This window comes from Pseudorasbora parva, chromosome 19 (assembly GCF_024679245.1).
Source record: "Pseudorasbora parva isolate DD20220531a chromosome 19, ASM2467924v1, whole genome shotgun sequence".
Lineage (NCBI taxonomy): Eukaryota > Metazoa > Chordata > Actinopteri > Cypriniformes > Gobionidae > Pseudorasbora > Pseudorasbora parva.
This window is the reverse complement of record NC_090190.1, coordinates 18,557,795-18,578,907: the sequence shown is the minus strand read 5'-3', so window position 1 is coordinate 18,578,907 and position 21,113 is coordinate 18,557,795. Positions and strand designations below refer to the sequence as shown.

The window sequence follows — 21,113 nt, the reverse complement described above, 5'->3', positions numbered from 1 at the left end:
TTTATAAAGTTATAAATATGGACTAATTTTTTAGAGCTGTCAAATCGATTCATTGCAATTAATCGCCAAAATAAAAATAAAAGTTTGTGTTTACATAATATGTGTGTGTACATTTTAAGAATGCTGGGTTGTTTCAACCCAAAATTGGGTCAAAATGGACAAACCCAGCCATTGGGTTAAATGTATTAATTAAAATTAATTTAGCCTAACAATTGGGTTTGTCCATATTTTACCCAATTTTGGGTTGAAACAACCCAGCATTTTTTAGAGTATACTGTGTGTAGTTAGTATGTATATTATATAAATACTAGGGGTGACCCTAGAATAGTCAAAGATTCAAGATCTCGAATCTTCGCAGGTGTTAAGCAGGCGCGGCCGCTGGGACGTGCCGCGCCTTTAAAATTCGAACACATTCAATGAGTGTACACACACACACCGGTGGCGGCATTCGGTGCCTGTCCGAGGCGACTCAGGAAGTTGTTTACAATCCTGCCTCGCCACAGAGCGCCATTTCAAAGTTTTATATTAAACTTATATTTTCCTCAAATCGTAATTGTATAATGATTTCACCCTGTGCTACAAGATCCTGCAGCTCTTCTGTCAAAAGTCGATTCAAAATTGTGCTTGCACATATATAATGTGCGCGTCCAGTGTAAGATCCTGAGACACGGCGCTGATCTTCGTGTGCGGTGTGCCATAGGCACAAACGGCTTAGGAACATGCATGTAAACACACTCAAAGTTCTCTTTTCCTCTCTAGGTAGGTTATTTTTTTTAGGATTATTAGGTTTAGTTTATTAATAGACTAGTATCATGCCCCTCCCAACCCATTTACACACAAATAGATGATTCGACTATCGGTTGAATACAAACTTTTATTCTGGATGCAATTAATTGTAAATAATTGATTTGACAGCACTAATGTTTTCCTTACAAAAATGCATCGCTTCGCTAGCCTGCTGTCTTCATATTTAGATTGTAGTCCAAATATGAGTCTGATACTGCTCCATTGGACTGTGATTATGGGGTGTGTTTCAACCGAACCAGGAAAGAAAATGCCTCTGCACTCAATTGGATAGACCTACATCCAATCAGAGCAATGGCGTAAGTGACATATGTTTAGCGACACATACAGAACAGAACTCAACGGCACGCAAGCTGGAAGAAGTAGAAGAGGAAGATGCGTGTAAACGACCTTTGCCTGTGTTGTAAAAAGAATTTCAGGATACACAGAGTACCTACCAACATGATCATCATTTTTTAGAGAAATAGTAAAGGTGAATGCATATATGGACAAGTTCTCCGTTTAGGACTAGAACGAATTCAACCCAAGAGCTCTTTGCTGACGTGGATGATTATGTTACTGTTGATCATCTGTTTATCATCGTATAAAGCCCACCCTGACAATTTGATTGGTCCGAACAGCTCTGGTTCAAGCATAGTTGCACCACAACGGATGAAGTCCAGACCGAACTGCATGACCTTAAATGTTGTGGCCGGGGTTTGGCTAGCATTCGGCTAGCATACAGGCTATCGCTTCACTTCAAAAGGTATTTTTTTTAACCCCCTGGAGCCGTATGAAATTAATTTTTATGATACATGGATGTGCTTTTTTGGACTTGAAGAGCCAGGATATGTTTTAATATAACTCCGATTGTGTTTAGCTGAAAGAACAAAGTCATACACACTTAGGATGGCTTGAGGGTGCTCAGGGCGGTGAGTATTTTTGGGTGAACAATTCCTTTAAAGTAGGCAGGTGCGAGTCGGGATATTTTGGTCTTGTTTTCAATATAAACATTTGAATTTATTTCAGTTTATTTTGGGCTTGTTCTTATTCTGTTTTTTTCTAACATAATCTGGCCATGAGAGTCTATGTTCGTACCTCATACCCTTTCATGCAGAATTTTTGTAAAATGCAATTGTTATAATATAAATTACCGAACGTTGTTTGTACAAAACAGGATTAAGCACTAAAAGGTGAATTGACAACTGAATTCAGCTGCAGTGTGTACGTGGCCTTAGATGGCTGTAATCGTCATAACACCACACTTAAATCATTCGAAAACATGAAAACATCAGTATTGGGTGGCCCTGCAAACGGCATCATATTCCTCGGCTGTTATTCGACGCAGTGATCGTTAAACTTAATCATTCCCATGAGATGGCTGCTCGAACCTTTATGGATTTCCCAAGATGTTTTACGGTTAGCGGCAGTGATTGTGGGTGAAAGGCTTTCTCCAGCTTCCCTTGACATAAACCTGATATAGGAAACAAGGTAAAAGAAAAGATTTTGAGATCTTTGCCCCAGGTTAAGCATCCCTGTGATTGATACAAGCAGTTTCAGAGTGACGGCGCTGCCATCAATTCCAGTTCATTGATGCTATTATCCCACAACTTTACTTGAGACTGAGTCACAGACGTGCTGATTGTATTTTTTGGGGGGTATTTTACAGGATATATAAGCTTTCAACTTGTGATTTTTGAGACCTTAACAGCTGTATTTGTAACTGTGAGATTACAAAGGGGTTTTAAGGGAAGCTGTTTTATGTGCTATTCAAGTTAGTGTGAAAAGAAGTATGTTTAAAATGTACCAATCACAATGTTCTCTCACCATAACACTGTGAAAATACAACCAAGTACTTTACATTTGCTTTAGTATGTTGGTCAACACATCAAAATAAGTGTACTTCATTAAAAAATGACGAAATATTATTAAAACATTGATTGAAAATATACTTTGACACATAGATTTAAATGTAACATTATTGTATTTTTTAAGCGTTATATGAAACAGTTTTGCACGTTTCTTTTCTTTATGTACAACTTTTTCATTAATGTTATATTATCTACAAGACAAGTACATTTTTTTTTTTATTAGATTTTTTGACAAACATCAATCATATTTTATTCTGTAATTATCCTGTGTTTCATACTATAGATGTTATATTATGTAACTGTATACCTTTGTGCTCCTTGCACGTATGGGCTGGGCTTTATGTTTGGTGAGAGCGACTATTGATCCACAGCCCATTAAAGTGGCATTATTGCAGACAGAGAGTGCCGCTATAAAGGTTAGAGACTGCAGGGGGCACATCTATCAGTACAGCCATTTGGAAACTCACATCATTAGCAATGATACTCACAAACAAAACAACTAGCATCTCTTCAGTTATACACTGCAGGAAAATTATTGATACTTTCTTTGCTCCTGCTGTTTCTTATACGCCTGTTTACACATGGTATTGATGCCTTTTATTGATGGAAAATGTTTCCTGTAACCAGTGTTGGGTGTAACAAGTTACTAAGTAATTAGTTTCTGTAATTTAATTACTTTTCCCTTGAAAAAGTAAAGTAAGGGAAGAGATTTCTTCTTACTTTTGATGTAATTAAACTAAATACTGTCTAGACTGTCGGACAATTATTTATAATGCAATAGTGGAATTAACATTTGTTAACATTAACAAAATTTAAAGTCTAACTTTAAAATGTGTGTTTTTATGTATCCTTTTCACATTTGTAATACTTTGGTCAGTTAATAAGAATAATGTATACCGGTAGCTTTATGAATTATTAGAGTCATTTCATGTCTATCCTTGAATTACTTAACTAGTCGAGGTTGATATAAGTTTTAGAAAGTAATTAGTAATAAGTAATTCAATACTTTTTAGAGAGAGTATTTTGTACAGTAATCTAACTGCACTATTGAAGGTGTAATTAGTAACTAGTAATTAATTCATTTTTTAGAGTAACTTACCCAACACTGCCTGTAACCCCTTGTGATTGTATTTTGAAGGGAGGGTCTCTGGTGTTTATACCACATACACTACCAAGTTAAGAAATTTTGAATTTTTTTTAAAATGTAAACATATTTTCTATTGTAGTATATTTTAAAATGTTACTTATTACTGTTATGGCAAAACTGAATTTTCAGCATCATTACCCTAGTCTTCAGTGTCACACGATCCTTCAGGAATCATTCTAAAATTATAATTTGCTGCTCAAGAAACATGTCATTTTATTATTATCAATTCTTTCAATAAATAGAATGTTCAAAATAATGAATGAATTTGTAATAGAAATCTTTTGTAACATTAAACATCTATTTTGATCAATTTAATGCATCCCTGATAAAAAGAAATAAATAAATAAAATAGGGATGCACCGAATATTCGGCAACCGAAATTATTCGGCCGAAAATAGCCAAAAAAAGCACTTTCGGCATTCGGCCGAATAAGTAAAAAGGCCGAATAATTTTGGCCGAACAATGACGTTTTTAATGACGCGATCAAAAAGTAACCCACGTAGAGTGAGAGCTGCGTGCTTTATGCAGCAAACATGTCAGCAGTGTGGAAGCACTGTTTAGTGCTGAAATTTAGTGCTCATGTCATTGATGAGAAGAGGAACCGACTTTCATGTGAGAAAGCAGAGAAGCTACTTTTCATAAAGAAGAACCTGCCACTTTTCCTGAAGAAGTAGGCTAAGTAGGCTTATGTCTAAGACAGTTATTTATTTGTTGTGGGTTCATCCACATTTTTTGCACTATTCAATGCACATTAGTTGTTGTAGACATACAGAGTTACATTCTTTCAGCAGTCAGTTATAGGCCTAACATAGGCTATTCAAGAAGGGGGGCTTCTAAGATGGCCAAATAAAAATATATTTTTTATTTTACTAATTATTTATTTTAAGTTATGTTGTGCTTAGTTTGTATAATATCTGCTGGAATGTTAAAAAAAATCCAGTGTTAAATAAATATTTTGAAATTGTATTTTTGTTATTTGATTTATTTCTCTGAAAAGCAACACAAAATAGTAAAAAGCAAATTTTTACTATTTAATTATTGTAATGGTAAAAAAAAAAAGCCAAATAAATGGAAAAAATGCGAAACACCGCGTTCGGTATTCGGCCTTCGGTCTTCGGCCAAGCATTTCATTATTATTCGGTTTCGGCTTCGGCCAAGAATTTCATTTCGGTGCATCCCTAAAATAAAATCTTACTCATGTCAATCTTTTGAATGTTAGTGTCAAAACAAAGCATAGATTTGGCATGCTATTGCTTAAAATATACCAAAGTTGCTTATCGTTATTTTAGTTATTAGTGATGTTTTAATTATATTAGCATCTGTGTTAACTGAACTTAGTATGTGTTTCACGTGATCTGTAAAATGGTGTTGATATGGAACTTCTCAATAGGCTTATATGTTTGGTTTTTCCCATATTTATCCTTTAAAGTACAATTTAAAACCTCTGTTTTAGTGTAATGGATGATTGAGAGGTGACATGCCAGTTAAAGGAAGGGTAGGCAATTTTGGAGGGACTAGCAATAACAAGCTAGCCTTGAAAGCGGGAGAGCCTACCCTATAATAATGAACGCAAACAACTTACAGAGCTCTGAACACCTGAATGCTGCAGATTAATTTCAGTGTTAATAGTGAGACATAATAATGAGGACATGAACAGCTCAGAGTAGAGCGTCACGGATTGCCATCTCGTAATTACGGTTACGACTGCGTGAATGCAGCATAAGTTTGTCGTTTTGGCTCAGGAGGAACTGCCAAAGATGCTGCTGCTGCTGTTTGTTCACAGGTTTGTTCACCCTGTGACTAAGTCTACAACTTTGCATAGCCTCATGGAAAGTGACAATGACCTGCACAATCAGGTGCGCGGAGGTATGTAAATACATACTTTGACAGGCAGGAGATCCTGTCATTGCATTTATGATTGGACGGGAAAAAAAAATGTGGTCCTTAAAATTTCATAGAAGATGAATGTAAATTTGTCCACTTCTATTATTGATTGCTATCAGGATGTGAAGAGAGTTTCAACCTGTAAAACAAAGAGCGTTTATGAAAAAAATGACCTACCCTATCATTAAGGCCCTATCATACACCTGGCGTAATGCGACGCCGGGTACAACGTGTACAAGTGTTTTTGCTAGTTTCAGCCCGATGCATTTATCATTTTCACGTCTAGCGCCACCTTGTTTAAATAAGGCATTTATAATTGCAATAGAGGCAATTGAAAATGACTGCTAGCCTGACAAGCCAGACCCACATCAAGATGTTTGGTCTGGAAACTCACCATTGACAGGGCTCAATCCGAGGGGCGGGATAAACGGTTGTCTTTCAAACTCCCTCTGCTCGCGATAGGATAGCGCTACAACCAACCAGAGCAACGAAGGTGAAACGGAGCTTGTTGACAGATTGAACATTCGCCGTATCCGGTCGGCAAAACTCCGAACACATCTTCCCTTTTTAAGAATGACTTCAGTGCCATTCTTTGTTCTTTTCTCAGAGAAAAGCTTAACTCCAAGTCTTCCAGAGTCGCGGCCAAAGCTGATTCGAAAGACCGACGTTTGCCAGTTTCTGTGTTTTCTAGAAGCACGCAAACGAAACTCGGCCGTCGTCATTATGGCCCCGCCCACCGACTCTATACACGATGTGATTGGCCCGGCAAAAGTTTGGGGATTACAGCTCAGAAGGGTATTGAGAGTTGCTAGACGACACTCGCGGGCAGATTAGATTTGCTGTGGCTAGGGTGCGTCTAGATATCTAGGCTAAATGACTGCACCATTGACCAACAATTGACCAAACAAAAACCTGGTCAATAGTCAATAGCGTGGTATTTTTTGTGTTATTTAAAGGCCATTTTAGTAATATGCGCCTATAGCCAGGTACACTCTTCTTATTACACACACAGCACATAAATTTTTTAAATATTACAAATAAAAGGATTCCTCTTAGGAGTGAATCCGCCTTGGTGCAAGCGCAACTGGATTTTATGGAATGGAAGATGAGTCTCTGCTTGGTTTAATGCATGTTACGCCCAAACACACTCATGACTCATTAAGAGACTATGTTCAACCTTTTTGGACCATGCGCCTGGCATGCCGACCGTTTTTTTCCATAGCAAAAGTGGATTCAGACACGCCCTAAATGCGGCATGCGCTTCAGACCATGCACTCAGATCATTAAAAGAGGGGCCTTAACGTCCAAGAGACATTAGATCAGATCAGTGTTTACACTTCAATGTGATCACATGCATTTTTGACTACCTTGAAACTATAGTTAGTGATCACAAAATGTTTTGAACCTCTTTTACACCTATATTTAGAGCATTGATTGTCTGCTTGTGATGATCGGGCCACACAAGACAGATAGCAGGAGGTATCTCGGTGAACACCCATTTAAATGGAGAGAAAGCGCGACTCTCGGATGTGCTAGTTATGATAAAGGCTTTGAGTTTGCACCCATTTTCACTCAAACACCAGCAGAATCCTGTTAAAGTTGTTGCATAATACGCAATAATAGTCTAATACGCTGCTGTATTTCCATCAAAACAGGAACAATAGCATTATAAGCGATGTTCATAATCTCATTCTCTCTGGCCGCAGGAAATCTTTAGTGCTTTGTGGCAAATAAGTATTTGAGCTTATGTTCCCGCTTGTGTACAGCTTTGTAAATCAGTACACAGAATATGCAGAGTAAGCTTGTTCAAATCAGTGAACTTCCTGTCTGCTTTATACTCCTCTATAAAGAGAGTATCTTAAATTGAATCAGTGCCTATGTGGCTCCACAAGACAGGAGCATTAGGGTGTTGGCTGGGAGTGGTGGACAATCGATTCCGCCAGGAGAAAGACAGAGAGAGGGAGAGAGCGAGAGAGAGGATTATGGGAGAGAAGGAAGGAGAAAAAGCTCAGGAAACAGATGGGGTGCAGTTTGTGCAGTGAGAGAGAGAGAGAGAGTGGTGGAGAGAGATGGGTGATTATGAAGAGTGAGTGACATACTGCGGCAGCGCCATGCTCGTTATGTTCGCTTGTAGTTTCATGGAAGAGAAAGAAAATGGATGTGAGCAGAATAAGAGTAGCCTAATGACATTTAGCTGAGGTCAAACTAGAGTGACCTTAATAATATTCATAGGTATCTGTTTTTTAAGTGTTCATGTTTATATTTGCATTTAAATTGACTTTTAAAGGTCCACTGAAATCAGAATTTAAGTTTTTTAGCTTTTAGTATGACTGGGTTAGCCTTAAAGTTATGAATAAGCTGGTATGTTCCAAAACTATGAAAAAAATTGCATTTAGGAGATATAAGCATTCAAAATGTACAGTCTCTGCACTTCCTTTAAAACGAATCTCAGATTTTGGTGACATCATCGCAGACTTCACTTTCTCGTCAAATCTTTTGTCCAATCAAAATGCTCTCTAGAATCTAAAGCCAGCCCCCTACACTGCTGAAGCTGCGGCTGAAATCGGTCAGTTGTTGACACACATTTACTAATTTCTACATGGTGAAAGGCACATAGCACACTATAAATGTGATTGGTAACTATTCAGTGTAAATATGCTTTCATTTGAGGCGAATGAAGTCTGTTTTCACGTTAGTTTCACGCAGCGCACAGACACCAACAGCTCTGGTCTAAATTTAGACTACAGACACGAGAGCGCAGCGCAGATCATATGCGCAAGTCCGCGCAGACAACAAAACATATCGTTCCATTTGAATTCTGCACAGAATGCTGCATTTCAAAAGTGATATGGAGGAAATTATGATGGTAAACAGTGTTAGAGGAAACTGGCTTTACCAAACAGAAAGGTCCGCTCTTGCACTCTATAGTCAAACTGTATATTAACGAAACACTATTGGCTGTTTCAAAAAAGGGGAGGAGCTGCTAACAGCTGGAGCTGTTTCAGTGGAAATTACGTCAACACATTGAATAATGCGGTAGTGATGTCCGGTTCGCGAACGAATCGTTCTTTTTAACCGGATCTTTATAGTGAACCGGTCGAACCAGTTCACCAAATCGAACTGAATCGTTCTAAACGGTTCGCGTCTCAAATCAGGGCTGATCCCACAAATACTGTAGATATTAACTTTCTGCCATCAGTGACAGTCTCTCAAACTAGAAATAAAACTAATATCTTGAAGTAGATGCTGTAACTCCAATCGTTAGCTGAAGTGAGACATGTTTTGCTGAGAGATCTGATGAACTCACGAGCAGCTGATACTGAGCATGCGCGTGTAACCGAACGTACCGGTTCGGTTGTCGGACCCTCGGATCAGCAGTACAGAATCAAAACCGTTTCTATCGGACACGTTCGATACTGAGAACCGATGAGCCGATGAGCTGCGCATGCGTGTTATTTGTTCAGAGGAACGAAATGCAGGTTAAGTGTATTTAAAACTAATCACGTTTGGAAACATTATAAAGCTGTCACTGTATTATTTTAAAGTTTTGGAAACAATAGATTGTAAAACGGTCAAATTAAACATTTATTTGTTTTATCAATAATGCATGATATTTTCAGGAACAGCTTTTATCTTATTTAATTTCTAAGTCGATAAAGATTTTAAAATAGATGTAATCAAAACAGTAGCCTATGATATAGACTATTCAGCAGCAGTTCGCAGCTCAGCACCCTGTCCTCAGCACACACACACACACAACACACACACACACACACTGATACAGCGGTTCTCGAGTCAGATCGACCGGTTGCAACGGATCACCGGTACAGAATCGAGAACCGTTTCTATAGGACACGTTCGATCTTTCGGACATGTTCGATTCTGAGAACCGGTGAGCTGAGATACTGAGCATGCGTGAGAGCGTCGTAACCGAACTGTTTCTCTCGGACTGGGACAGCTGATGCTGATAATACGAGCCCGGGTGAACTGAGGATTTGTGTAATGTCAATGTAAGTTTATTTAATCCGTGTAAAACATCAGTGTGTGCACGACAGTGACAGTGACAGTCTCTCTAGAAATAAAACTAATATCTTGAAGTAGATGTTGTAACAATCGATTCAGTTCGATTAGGTGAACTGTATTTAGTGCTGTTGCTAAACATAAATGAAAAAATGTTTCCAAGAGGATGATGATGTCAATTATAATTATTACTATACTAAGTTTTGATTACAAATACTTTATATGGATGTGTTTGAATGTATATTCATCCGCCGGGATGATAGAAATGACGTCATTACGTAAAGACGTAAAAGAACCGGTGATCCGGTTTTTTTAACCGGATCATTGAAACGAACTGTCCGAAAGAACCGGTTCGCGGAAAAGAACCGAACTTCCCATCACTATAATGCGGTGCGTTTCAAAGCACTTCAGTGGGCCTTTAAAGGGGTGGTTCTGTTTTTTTTCTAGGCTTGGTCGTTTGCGGCTCGTTTGCTTCCTGCTTGTATGAAGCCCATCCCTCCAAAAAACACAATGGTCTTAGATTGGTTAGATGGCCCAATGTAGTTTCATGTATTTTTATTGGCTGAAGTGCCAAGCACAGGTTGTCCGGAAATCCCTTACCATTATGGGCAGAAGTTACATCAGCGGTGACTAGCAAGGGTTTATGATGTCACCAACCCGGAAGAAGCTCGTTTTAGTCCAAAGTGGACGTTTTTGCAATAAACTGCCATATAAACCGCCTTCAGCGCTGTAACTTTCCAGATACTGTTCATGCTCAAGCAGCAACATTACACACTAACTAAAGTTAAAAAGGTGAAATCACATGCAACCACCTCTTTAAAGGGATAGTTCACCAAAAATTAAAATGATCATTAATTCCTCACCCTCATGTCATTCCAAATCCTTTAGACCTTTATTTATCTTCGGAACACAAATTAAGATATTTTTGATCAAATCTGAGTTTACTGACCCCTGATAGACTGCAATGCTATTACCTCTAGTAAGGCCCAGAAAGGTAGGAAAGTCATTAAAATAGTCCATGTGACTACAGTGGTTCAACCTTAATGTTATGAAGCGACGAGAATACTTTTTGTGCGTAAAAAAACAACAAAAAAACCCATTTATTTAGCAATTTCTTCTTTTCTGTGTCAGTTTCCTACGCTGTTCACGTTGTAAACAGTGCAACACTTCCGGTTTCCGGTTTCTATGTCAGAACGCCAGCTCTGTACGTGTTTACTTCCTTTCTGGGCTTTGAAAGTGGTAATAACGTTCTCAGTCTATGTGCGGTCAGAAAGCTCTCAGATTTCATAAAAAATATCTTAATTTGTGTTCCGAAGATAAACGAAGGTCTGGAACGACACAAGGGGAAGGAATTAATTACATTTTTGGGTGAACTAACCATTTAAATATTCCATATCAATGACATTATCTAAAGTGTAATCCCTTTTATGTAACTTTAGAGATGCCCAGCAAATCCTGAAAATTATACCACCAAGTTCTCCTTAGTTATCTGTCCAGTAATGTTTGCGTCTAAGTTTAGGTGCTTGTGTTAAAAGTTTATTAATACAATCAATATTTTTGACTATTTTTCTATGTCTATTTTTCTATTTCCTCTGTCGTTGTGCGCTTCTCTACAGACACCAACCCTGACAAATAGCTAATTTGTACCAATTAAATCCAGTTATTTGGATTATTTGCATGGAACAAATTAAAATGTTAAATTAAAATTGTGCAACATTAACCAGGCAGCACTGTTAAATATTTCAGTGTAAAATTACAGTATATACCAGGTTAATAATTGCATCAATTTCACAGAAAATAACCCATCATGATTGATTTTACAGTAAATTTTGACTACAGTTGAGTTGTTTAATACTGTAAATCCTTGGCAGATGTTTAAAATAAATCTACTTCCCTAACCTCAAATTGATCTATGGTCAAAATATACAAATCAAAAGGAATTTAAGAAGGAAAGTCACCCATAGAGACTGTCTCATTATACAGCTAAAAAGAAAATCACAAACACTTACTGACATTACACATTAAGATGAAGGCGCTTTTAAGTCCATGTTTAGCTCCTCCGAGGTGCCTCCTAAAGTAAGTTGCCATAGTGATAACCAGGAGCAGGACTGGAATCTTTGCTCTCATAGAAGATAAGAGAAGTATAAAGACGGAGATGGCAAGAGAAAAAATGTTTATATATGCAGAAGCCTTTGAATATAATGTGGATGAAGGTTTGTGCCACAGAAAACTATCTTTACTTTTACGTTTCTTTATTTACCAAATGCTTGGATACAAAGTAACTGAGGAAAAACTTAAAGAAGCAGTCACAATATCATGTTTAAAGAATAAAGCAGAACACCCCTAAAAATTACCCTAACAATTTTCGGGCCTACGTTATATTAGGTGGCCTTAAGTACTATGTACTTACATCAAAAAACAAGTACAAAGTAATTACTGTGTTCAAATTGTATTGCAAAACACCTTTGCTGATGTTGAGGTGGGATACGGGTAGAGTTAGGGACAGGTGTGGTGATATGGGTCAGTTTAAGGATAGGGTTAGGTGTAAGGGAAGTGCCAACAGTGCAATTACAAATGTAACTACAGAAATTAATTACAGACGTAATTACATGCAGTTTTTTATTTTATTCATGTAAGTACAATTTAAAAATCTGTATGTACACAATAAGTGCATTGTATCAAATGATTAATTAAAATGTTAGTACATTGGGTCCCAATTTTCTTTTTTCAATCTGTATTTTTGCCTTGTTATCCAGTAAAATATCTAAACATCATTACAAGATACATTTACAGTCAAAAAAGACAGTAAAACTTTAAAGAAAATAGGATAAAGAAATGTTTTTCTTATCCCATTCAAACACTTTAAAATAAATTTTTGTCCTGGAAAATAAGGCAACAATTATAGCAGTGAAGACCAGAAATTAATGTTGTTACTGCAAAAACAATTGCTTCACTGAATAAGAGACAAAGTCTTACCAATAAGGTTCAATAAAAGATTTATTCTTGCGAGAAGAGGCACAGTTGGCACAACCTGAAAGGCCTGCACCAAGTGTACACTGAAGTCATAACAGAAGTTGCTATCTCTTATACTTTTTGTCAACATCAGTCCCCACCAGTAAATTTCCATACACGGCAAAGTGTTAACCATCCCGTGATGTTTTCCCCATTTCTGAAGAACGTGCTGCACACAGTTTGGACATAAATCCTACTTGCATTCACCCTCTAGGATATATGCATCTGTTTCCCCGAGACCTCTGACCTGGGCACCAGCTTGTCTGGTACCCTAATTCCTCAGATCAGCAGAGGCAGAATACACGTCTTCAGAGTAAAACATATATGGCTATAAGTTATAAATACAGCCTGCACTTCTTCGTGAACATCAGACACAGTAACATGTGGCTACACCAAGATTTACCATTACAACGTGAATAACCGTAAAGAAAAGGATGTCTTTTTAAATGATAATGAGTGTTTTTTTGTTTGTTTTTTAATTGTGTACATTTTTTAGTCTCAGCAACTGGGTTAAGGAAGGATGCTTGAATGCTCTACCCTTGAACCGGGTTAAGGATGGATGCTTGAATGCTCTACCCTTGACAGACAGTGAAACTTTACAAAGTACATGAACATTAATTTGAAGAAAGCATTACGGAACTTATTTATATTTGGTTGCTTGTTGCTAAACAACTTGCCATTGCATTTTGAAACTGTGTTAAATTTGGAACTTGCATATCTATGTCATCAAAATTTGCTATTTACACTGATTTTACAATAAAAAGTCACCTAAAGCTGTTGCTGAAGGTTTTAGTGCTCATAAGTGTCAGATTGCAAGATCGCAAGGGTTAGAAATGATTGTCCTGTGGGAGTTGAAGCGTGGCTTGCAGAGATGCCAAATTTCTTATTTTTCTATGCTCTTCTCTTCTGACAATGGAGAGGTGCCTTTGATTATTTCACCTTGCTTACCCACATGAACATATGATCACCATTGCCCACGGAGAACTGGCAGGCGCACAGATGGCTCACCATTGCAGTTCTTCCTCACACTTGTCCATCTAGAGAATAAGTGGCAATTTACTGTATCATGTGAGCAGGACAGGCTCAGCGAATGTTCTGTCCTCCTCTACGGTCCATTTCACTGTCCAGGAGATTAAGTCATTTTTCCTTCTAGCACCAAATGTGGATAATGACTTCATTCAGGTTTTCAGAAATGTATCATATGGGATACGGTGGGGACACCATGCATACTGAAAAGATAGCCCCTGTACTCCCAGTGCTCCTGAAGGGTTGAAGGACCCTGACCTTTTTAAATGACAGAAGGTACTTGAGTAACTTTATTTTGATGGTCCCTTTTATCATTCTGTTTACTATAACGTTGCACCTGCACCCATGTGTCAACTAACTCTCATTAGAGTACCAGTAGACTGTCTGTTTAATATCTGCTAACACTTTATTGTGTTGGTCTCCCAACAGACATTCTACTAACTATATAAGTAACTATGCAACTACATGTCAAATTATCCTAACCCTACCAGTCTATTGGTATTCGACTAATGAGAGTTAGTAGACATGTATGCACTATGGTACTTATAGTTTACAGAATGTATTAAAGGGACCATCAAAATAAAGTGAAACCAGTATTTGCCAGTATTTCTGAAGACTTGACACCAGCTCCTGGACAGCCCAGACATCCTACTGAGTTTAGCTACAGTTTGTCCCAACATACCTTCCTGGAAATTTCTAATAAATGTTGATTACCGTGGACCATTTGTGTTTAATTTGGGCTAAACTCTGCAGGACAGTGGTCCTCCACACTGTAAAAAAAATATTTAAAAATTAAGTTACCTGGTTGCCCTAAAAATGTTGAGTTCATTAAAAACTTTTTTAAGTTAAACCAACAAAAGAAATTTTACAGTGCAGGATTTGAAACCCCTGCACTCGGCCAGGGGACCCTCCAAAGACAATTTCCAAAAATACTCTTACTTTTAGTATGGTTTTGTCCCAGAGGTCAGGAGTGCCATGAGAACACATTGTTCCTGCATTGCAGGACTTCCTTAGCTCTTAATCCTATAACTTGCAAACCCTACCTTGTCCCAGAATCATTATCATTAGGTCTCTCAACGCTCAGACACTGACTTGGCTATGATGGCCATGGGCATTGCAAGCACTTGGACAAGGTTAATGACCGTGTGGTAGAACTTAAGACCAGCCTCTGTCTGAAGTCCGAACTCCAAGACCATATTTTCATGGTCATGGCCTTTTCACGGACTTGGGAGCATTAGGATTTGACCTTGACTCGACTCATTGCTGATTCGCACTTATGATGAACTCTGTGCTATTGTGTTTCTCCGTAGGAACACTGTGTGCACGCTTGTTTCTCACTCAACTCTCTTCTAGTCTTGGTCTTGGTCTTGAAAGAGCTGGTCTCGACTACAATGATGGGTATTGTCCCCCTTGTTGACACTGCATTGGGAAGTATGGATATAATTGGGACATGCTTACCTTACTTTTGGACAGAGTCTGAAAGGGCAAAAGTATCATAAGCCATTGGGGCAATCCTTTTACATCAGTGCTGTGATCACTGACAGATCATCTCGTGTGGCTCATCGCCATGATCCTTAGTCATTTATCTGATAGACTTTTGTGTATGCTAATAAACATTTGTTCAATTTCTGTTCTGTTTCTCCACAGTGTGAAAGTCGTGGGGAATTGCTAGTCTCACTGTCCTACCAGCCTGTTACTCACAGGCTTAATGTGGTCGTCCTTAAGGCCAAACACCTGCCAACCATGGACATCAGTGGTCTGTCAGGCAGTAAGTACACAGCATACATATACACAGAAATATACACTATTTTCAAAAGTGTGTGTGTGTGTGTGTGTGTGTGTGTGTGTTTGGGGGGTGGGGGGGTTGCTTCTATTGCACTGATGCCATTAAAAAAAAATATTAGGTTCCCCAAAGAACCTTTCAATAAACAGTTCTTCATGAAAGGATCTTCATGGAACCATATATGTCAAAAAAAGAATCTTAATTTTTAAGATTGAAGATATTCAAATAATTCTATTTATGATGCCAAACACATATCACCATCTAACCTCTCACATCATTATTTCTCTTCTCTACCTACAGACCCTTATGTTAAAGTAAACGTCTTCTACGGCCGCAAGCGCATAGCCAAGAAGAAGACGCACGTCAAGAAATGCACACTCAATCCTGTTTTCAATGAATCCTTTATCTACGATGTTCCCGCTGAGCTAATGCCGGACATCTCTGTGGAGTTCCTGGTCATTGATTTTGACCGCACCACGAAGAATGAGGTTGTTGGTCGCCTGGTTCTGGGTGGTCAGAGCCCTATTCCATCAGGGGTGACTCACTGGAGGGAAGTCTGTGACAACCCAAGGCGGCAGATTGCCAAGTGGCATAACCTTACAGAGTACTAGTGTCTGGCTAAAACATGGGGAAAGCAAAGTGTATTATACAACTTCCTTCCAGTCAGCCCCTCTATAGAAAGAAGCCCATTTAACAATCTCCTTTTTTCCCAATACAGTTTGTATGAGTGGATGAGTATGTGTGACGTTCAAAGGACCAGGAGAAGTCTAACGGAACCACTTGGAAAATTCTCTAATGAACTAATAGCAAAAAAGTCTCATTCGTCATAGCAAAAAAACAAAAACAAAAACAAAAAAAACAAAAACAAAAACAAGAAAAAAGAAAGAAAAAGTAAATTATGGCTCTGAACTATACCTGTATGAGAGTTATACCACAGTATCCCTTCACCAGTATACTGGCATAGTCACAAAATACATACAATAATTTCAATTAGCTGCATGCTAGAGATAATGAGACACTTTTATATTTAGGATAAAAGAGGGCTGTAAGAAAAAGTGAGCTTCAGGCCCACTTTTTAGGATAATAATGGGGCGAATTTTTCATAGTTAATACAGATGAATGGTGATATAAACTGGACGTATCATGAACATTTTTGCTAACATGCTAATATTTACCACAGAAGGCAAGATAGAAATATAGCTATTCATATCCAGTTTTTATTGATGCTTAGTCTTTTGATGACGCTGAAATTGAGATGTAAATTCCCTGCAAAAAAACAAATAAATTAAAACTAAATATCACATCTAAATATAGTTAAAAATACCTGGTTTTAAGGCAGAGTTTTCAGCCAAACCACCAATGAAAATTAGTGATCATCAGCTCAGGATTAAAAAGTTCTTTAATGTTCCATACACTAAAGCCAGTCTACACTGTCTCCATGCTGTAGCTGCTTTATTTATTTGTAGCTTTACTTATACTTCATTGTTAATTTCTCCATCTTGATGACAAAGCACTTATATTATTACACTTCTACTATTCATTGACTGAATTTCTTTTCTTTTCTTTAGGCATATCTATGCACATTTCCATTTTACTGCAAAGGACTTTTTGACCTAGTTCCTGTGCTACCATAACGCAGAGATCAGGGAAGGTTCGGTCCAAAAAGTTTGTGAGAAACAAAGATTAAATAAAAGTCAAAGCCAAATGTGACAGATATTAGCATATTTGCGTATTGTCTGCAAATTTGTACATTTCGAGTGTACCTAACATCACAGTTTCTATTGCCATCAAACGTCTTTTTTAATTCTTAAAACCATGCAACTTATTCTTAATGTCTTTGGTCAAAATGTACATAATGTATCATAGGGCGTAACACTTTTTTTCTTTTTTCTTTCTTTCTCATAGTAGCTACAAACTAATATCGCCAAATATAAATTTGGAATTTTGGCATATAAATGGTCATGAAATAAAATTTTGCCAGATCTTTAACCACCCCAACTTTAAAATCTTAATTACTTTAGTAACCTGTTAGGTTATTCAGTAATCAATTCTATAAATTATAGCAGATATATGTAGATTCAGACCAATTTTTGCACTTTCATAGAGTACTGTATTTATTTTTATGATTTGTTTTAAAAAGAAAAGAATATCTATATCTATATCTATATCTATATGTATATGGTATATCAAAAACCTAAAAACAATGATAGGACTAATAACTGACCATATCAAAGTTAAGATTTTGGCATAAGCCAATAACCCTTAGTCAGCAGCAGCTGTCGAAAACTAACCAAAGTAGATGGACCAACATTTTGTGGTGTGGATATTGCACCCCTTGAGAAAAGTGGGTGTTGTTATTCGCGATAAAGTAGCTCACACTGCAGTCTCGCACAGGCCCAGAGTCTATGTTTAAAGGCATGCGATGTGCGTGTGGATGTGTTCCTAATTATGTCATTCTGTGCCCACAGCCCCTGAGGCAGATTTAAATGCTTTTTTTTTTCTCCAGTGCGAATGAGCGCATATTAAATTAGCAAGGCAGAAAGAGGCAGGGTGAGAGGAGGAAAAAGATATCGACTGGCTCATTAGAGATATTTCGTATTTAACATGTGAAATTAATATAGCAGTAAATTAGGCCCAAGCATTCTCTGCAGTCCAACTCATTGTGAGTTTTAAAGAGCACATAATGAGATTAACCATTGTTTATTAAGCTAAATGAATTACATTCTAATCACATTTTCATGGAAATCAAGAAGCCATGTGCCCATCATCCTAGTCCAGACTTTATATTTCACTTCCAGGCTATACATTTACAATAGAAGAATGAACTCTTCCACCTTCTATAGTGTTTTTTTACCCTGCATGCATTCACTATTCAAATTTCTGCTTCAAAACTGGTGTATATATTACAGTTTTTAGTGGTTTATATATGACAGCAAACCCCACTTTTGTAAAAACAGTAACCCAAATTACACAATGCAACCTAAGTGAAATGATACATGCGTGTTTTTCTTTATTTGAACCATTAGCTCCTTGTGTTACTTGAAACTTTTTTGTTTGTTGATCTTTTGGGCATAAAAAGCTTGTTTTATATCAATAACTACATAAAGAAGAATATAACCAATTGTAAATGAGTGTTTGTTCCAATGCACTGGTGGGCAGTAGCACTTTCTGCTCTTCTTGTATCTAACTGTTTTACTTGGAATGGAAATGGTTTCTTTTTGTGTAAACCTCATCTTTTGGAGTACTATCTGCCCCTCTTTTTCTCTCTGCCACTGGTCCCTAACAGTTTTTTTGCTGTTGTGTGTTGTACAAATACATTGAAAGCTGAACAAAGACGAAAATGAACCGAGAAGAAAATTATTGTAATAAATATATTAGTCCATTTGGATGCCAAAATGTTGATATGTTAAGGTGGAGTGAAGTTAGTGATTCAGCTTTATTTTAGGTGTCCCTAAAACGACCTAGATGATAAACAGTGTTAGTTCACCTCAACTGTAGTGTGATTCATGTTGTTACTTGGCCTTTTCAATATTTGTAAGTACAAGCAAGTTGTCTCTGTATAATGTAAGTACAGTGTAATAACATGTACTTTACACATCTATAGCTTAATACTGCTCATTTCACGACATGATCTTCAGGGACAGCTAACTTAAAGTGTGAAGTGTAATGCTTTTGAGGGCAAATTATCTGCATACTGCTGTGAGTTTATGCTAAATACAGTATGTTACACTAATGCTGACTTGTACTGTATGTTGAAGTTGTTAACACAATGGACGTGCAAATAAAATAAAAACTGATACACTAAATCAGGTCTCCCTCTCTTTCTCTGCTCTAAAGATAAATTGTCAAAATCATTTTTTAAAGTTGTAATCTGCTGCTTACTCTCCTCTTATTGTGCACATTTTACTGTAAGTGTTTCATTATAATAGGATGGATAAAAAAATGATTTCCCCCCCATAATAACAGCTACATCAGAGCTGTGGTTGGTTGCATAAACTTCTTTTAGTACTCTTACAAGTTAGTCAACTACGTCATTTTTTTATGTCAGTTACATAAAAACATAGATCAGTCTAATTTGAATCTGAAAAGTACACTGTAAAAAATATATTGTTGGTTTAACTTAAACAAAGTAAGTAACCTGGTTGCCTTATAATTTAAGTTTATTGAAATTAAAAATCTGAGTTGACATAATTAAGGAAAAAGGCTTACTAAATAGAAACTCAAAATATTGTCACATAAGAAATGTGATAAATCATCATGTGTTCACTGCGCCATCACAAATAAAACACAAACATGTTCCCAATATGCTTCTTTAAAAAAATAAGATAATAATATTTGAATCAAAATTTTTCATTGTATTAACTCAAATTTTTTATTTCAATGAACTCAAAATTAAGGCAACCAGGTAACTTATTTTTTAAATATTTTTTTACAGTGTAAGAGCGACTGGTTAACTGCTAGTTGATCAGACTATGACTTACAGTCATCATGAAATCAAAATGGGCAATTCCTTTTTTTATTGAATATTGGAGTATTTATTATAAAAATAAAAAAGATGGAAAGATGGAAGGAGTACTTTGAGGAACTGATGAATGAGGAAAATGACAGGGAGAGAAGAGTTGTAGAGGCAAATATTGTTGACCAGAAAGTAGAAAGTATTAGCAAGGGTGAAGTTAGGAGAGTTTTGAAAAGGATGAAGAGAGGAAAGGCAGTTGGTCCTGATGACATATCAGTGGAGGTATGGAAGTGTCTAGGAGAAATGGCAGTAGAGTTTTTAATTAGGTTGTTCAACAAGGTTTTAGAGAGTGAGAGGATACCTGAAGAATGGAGAAGGGTTTTAAGTGTATTTTTAAGAACAAGGGAGATGTGCAGAGTTGTGGAAGAGGTATTAAGCTGATGAGCCATACAATGAAGTTGCAGGAAAGAGTAGTGGAAGCAAGGCTAAGGGGAGAAGTGGACATTTGTGAGCAGCACTATGGTTTCATTCCAAAGAAGAGCACTACAGATGCATTATTTGCTTTGAGAATGTTAATGGAGAAGTACAGAGAGGGTCAGAAAGAGCTGCATTGTGTCTTTGTAGATTTAGAGAAAGCATATGACAGAGTGCCAAGAGAGGAGCTGTGGTATTGTATGAGGAGGTCTGGAGTGGCAGAGAAGTATTTTAGAGTGGTGCAGGATATGTATGAGAGCAGTAGGACAGTGGTAAGGTGTGCCGTAGGTGAGACAGAGGACTTCACGGTGAAGGTGGGACTGCATCAAGGATCGGCTCTGAGCCCCTTCTTGTTTGCGGTGGTGATGGACTGGCTGACAGATGAGGTCAGACAGGAATCTCCATGGACTATAATGTTTGCGGATGACATTGTGATCTGTAGTGAGAGCAGGGAGCAGGTGGAGGAAAGCCTAGAGAGGTGGAGGTTTGCTCTGGAGAGAAGAAGAATAAAGGTTAGTCGCAGCAAGACAGAATACATGTGTGAATGAGAGGGAAGCAAGTGGAACAGTGAGGTTACAGGGAGAAGAGGTAAAGAAGGTGCAGGATTTTAAGTCACTTAGGGTCAACAGTCCAGACCAATGGGGAGTGTGGAAAAGA

General features: G+C 37.5%; 1 protein-coding gene across 1 annotated transcript in view; it reads left to right on the top strand.

Moving 5' to 3' along the window:
* The window catches only part of syt11a (synaptotagmin XIa), a 37,467-nt gene extending 18,135 nt beyond the window's left edge, over positions 1–19,332 (top strand). Inside the window, exons 3-4 of the mRNA XM_067426514.1 lie at positions 15,391–15,511; positions 15,827–19,332. Of these exons, the coding sequence (XP_067282615.1) occupies positions 15,391–15,511; positions 15,827–16,137 (432 nt within the window). The 3' untranslated portion in view covers positions 16,138–19,332. The remainder of the gene's footprint in view (positions 1–15,390; positions 15,512–15,826) is intronic.
* The last annotated feature ends 1,781 nt before the right edge of the window (positions 19,333–21,113 follow it).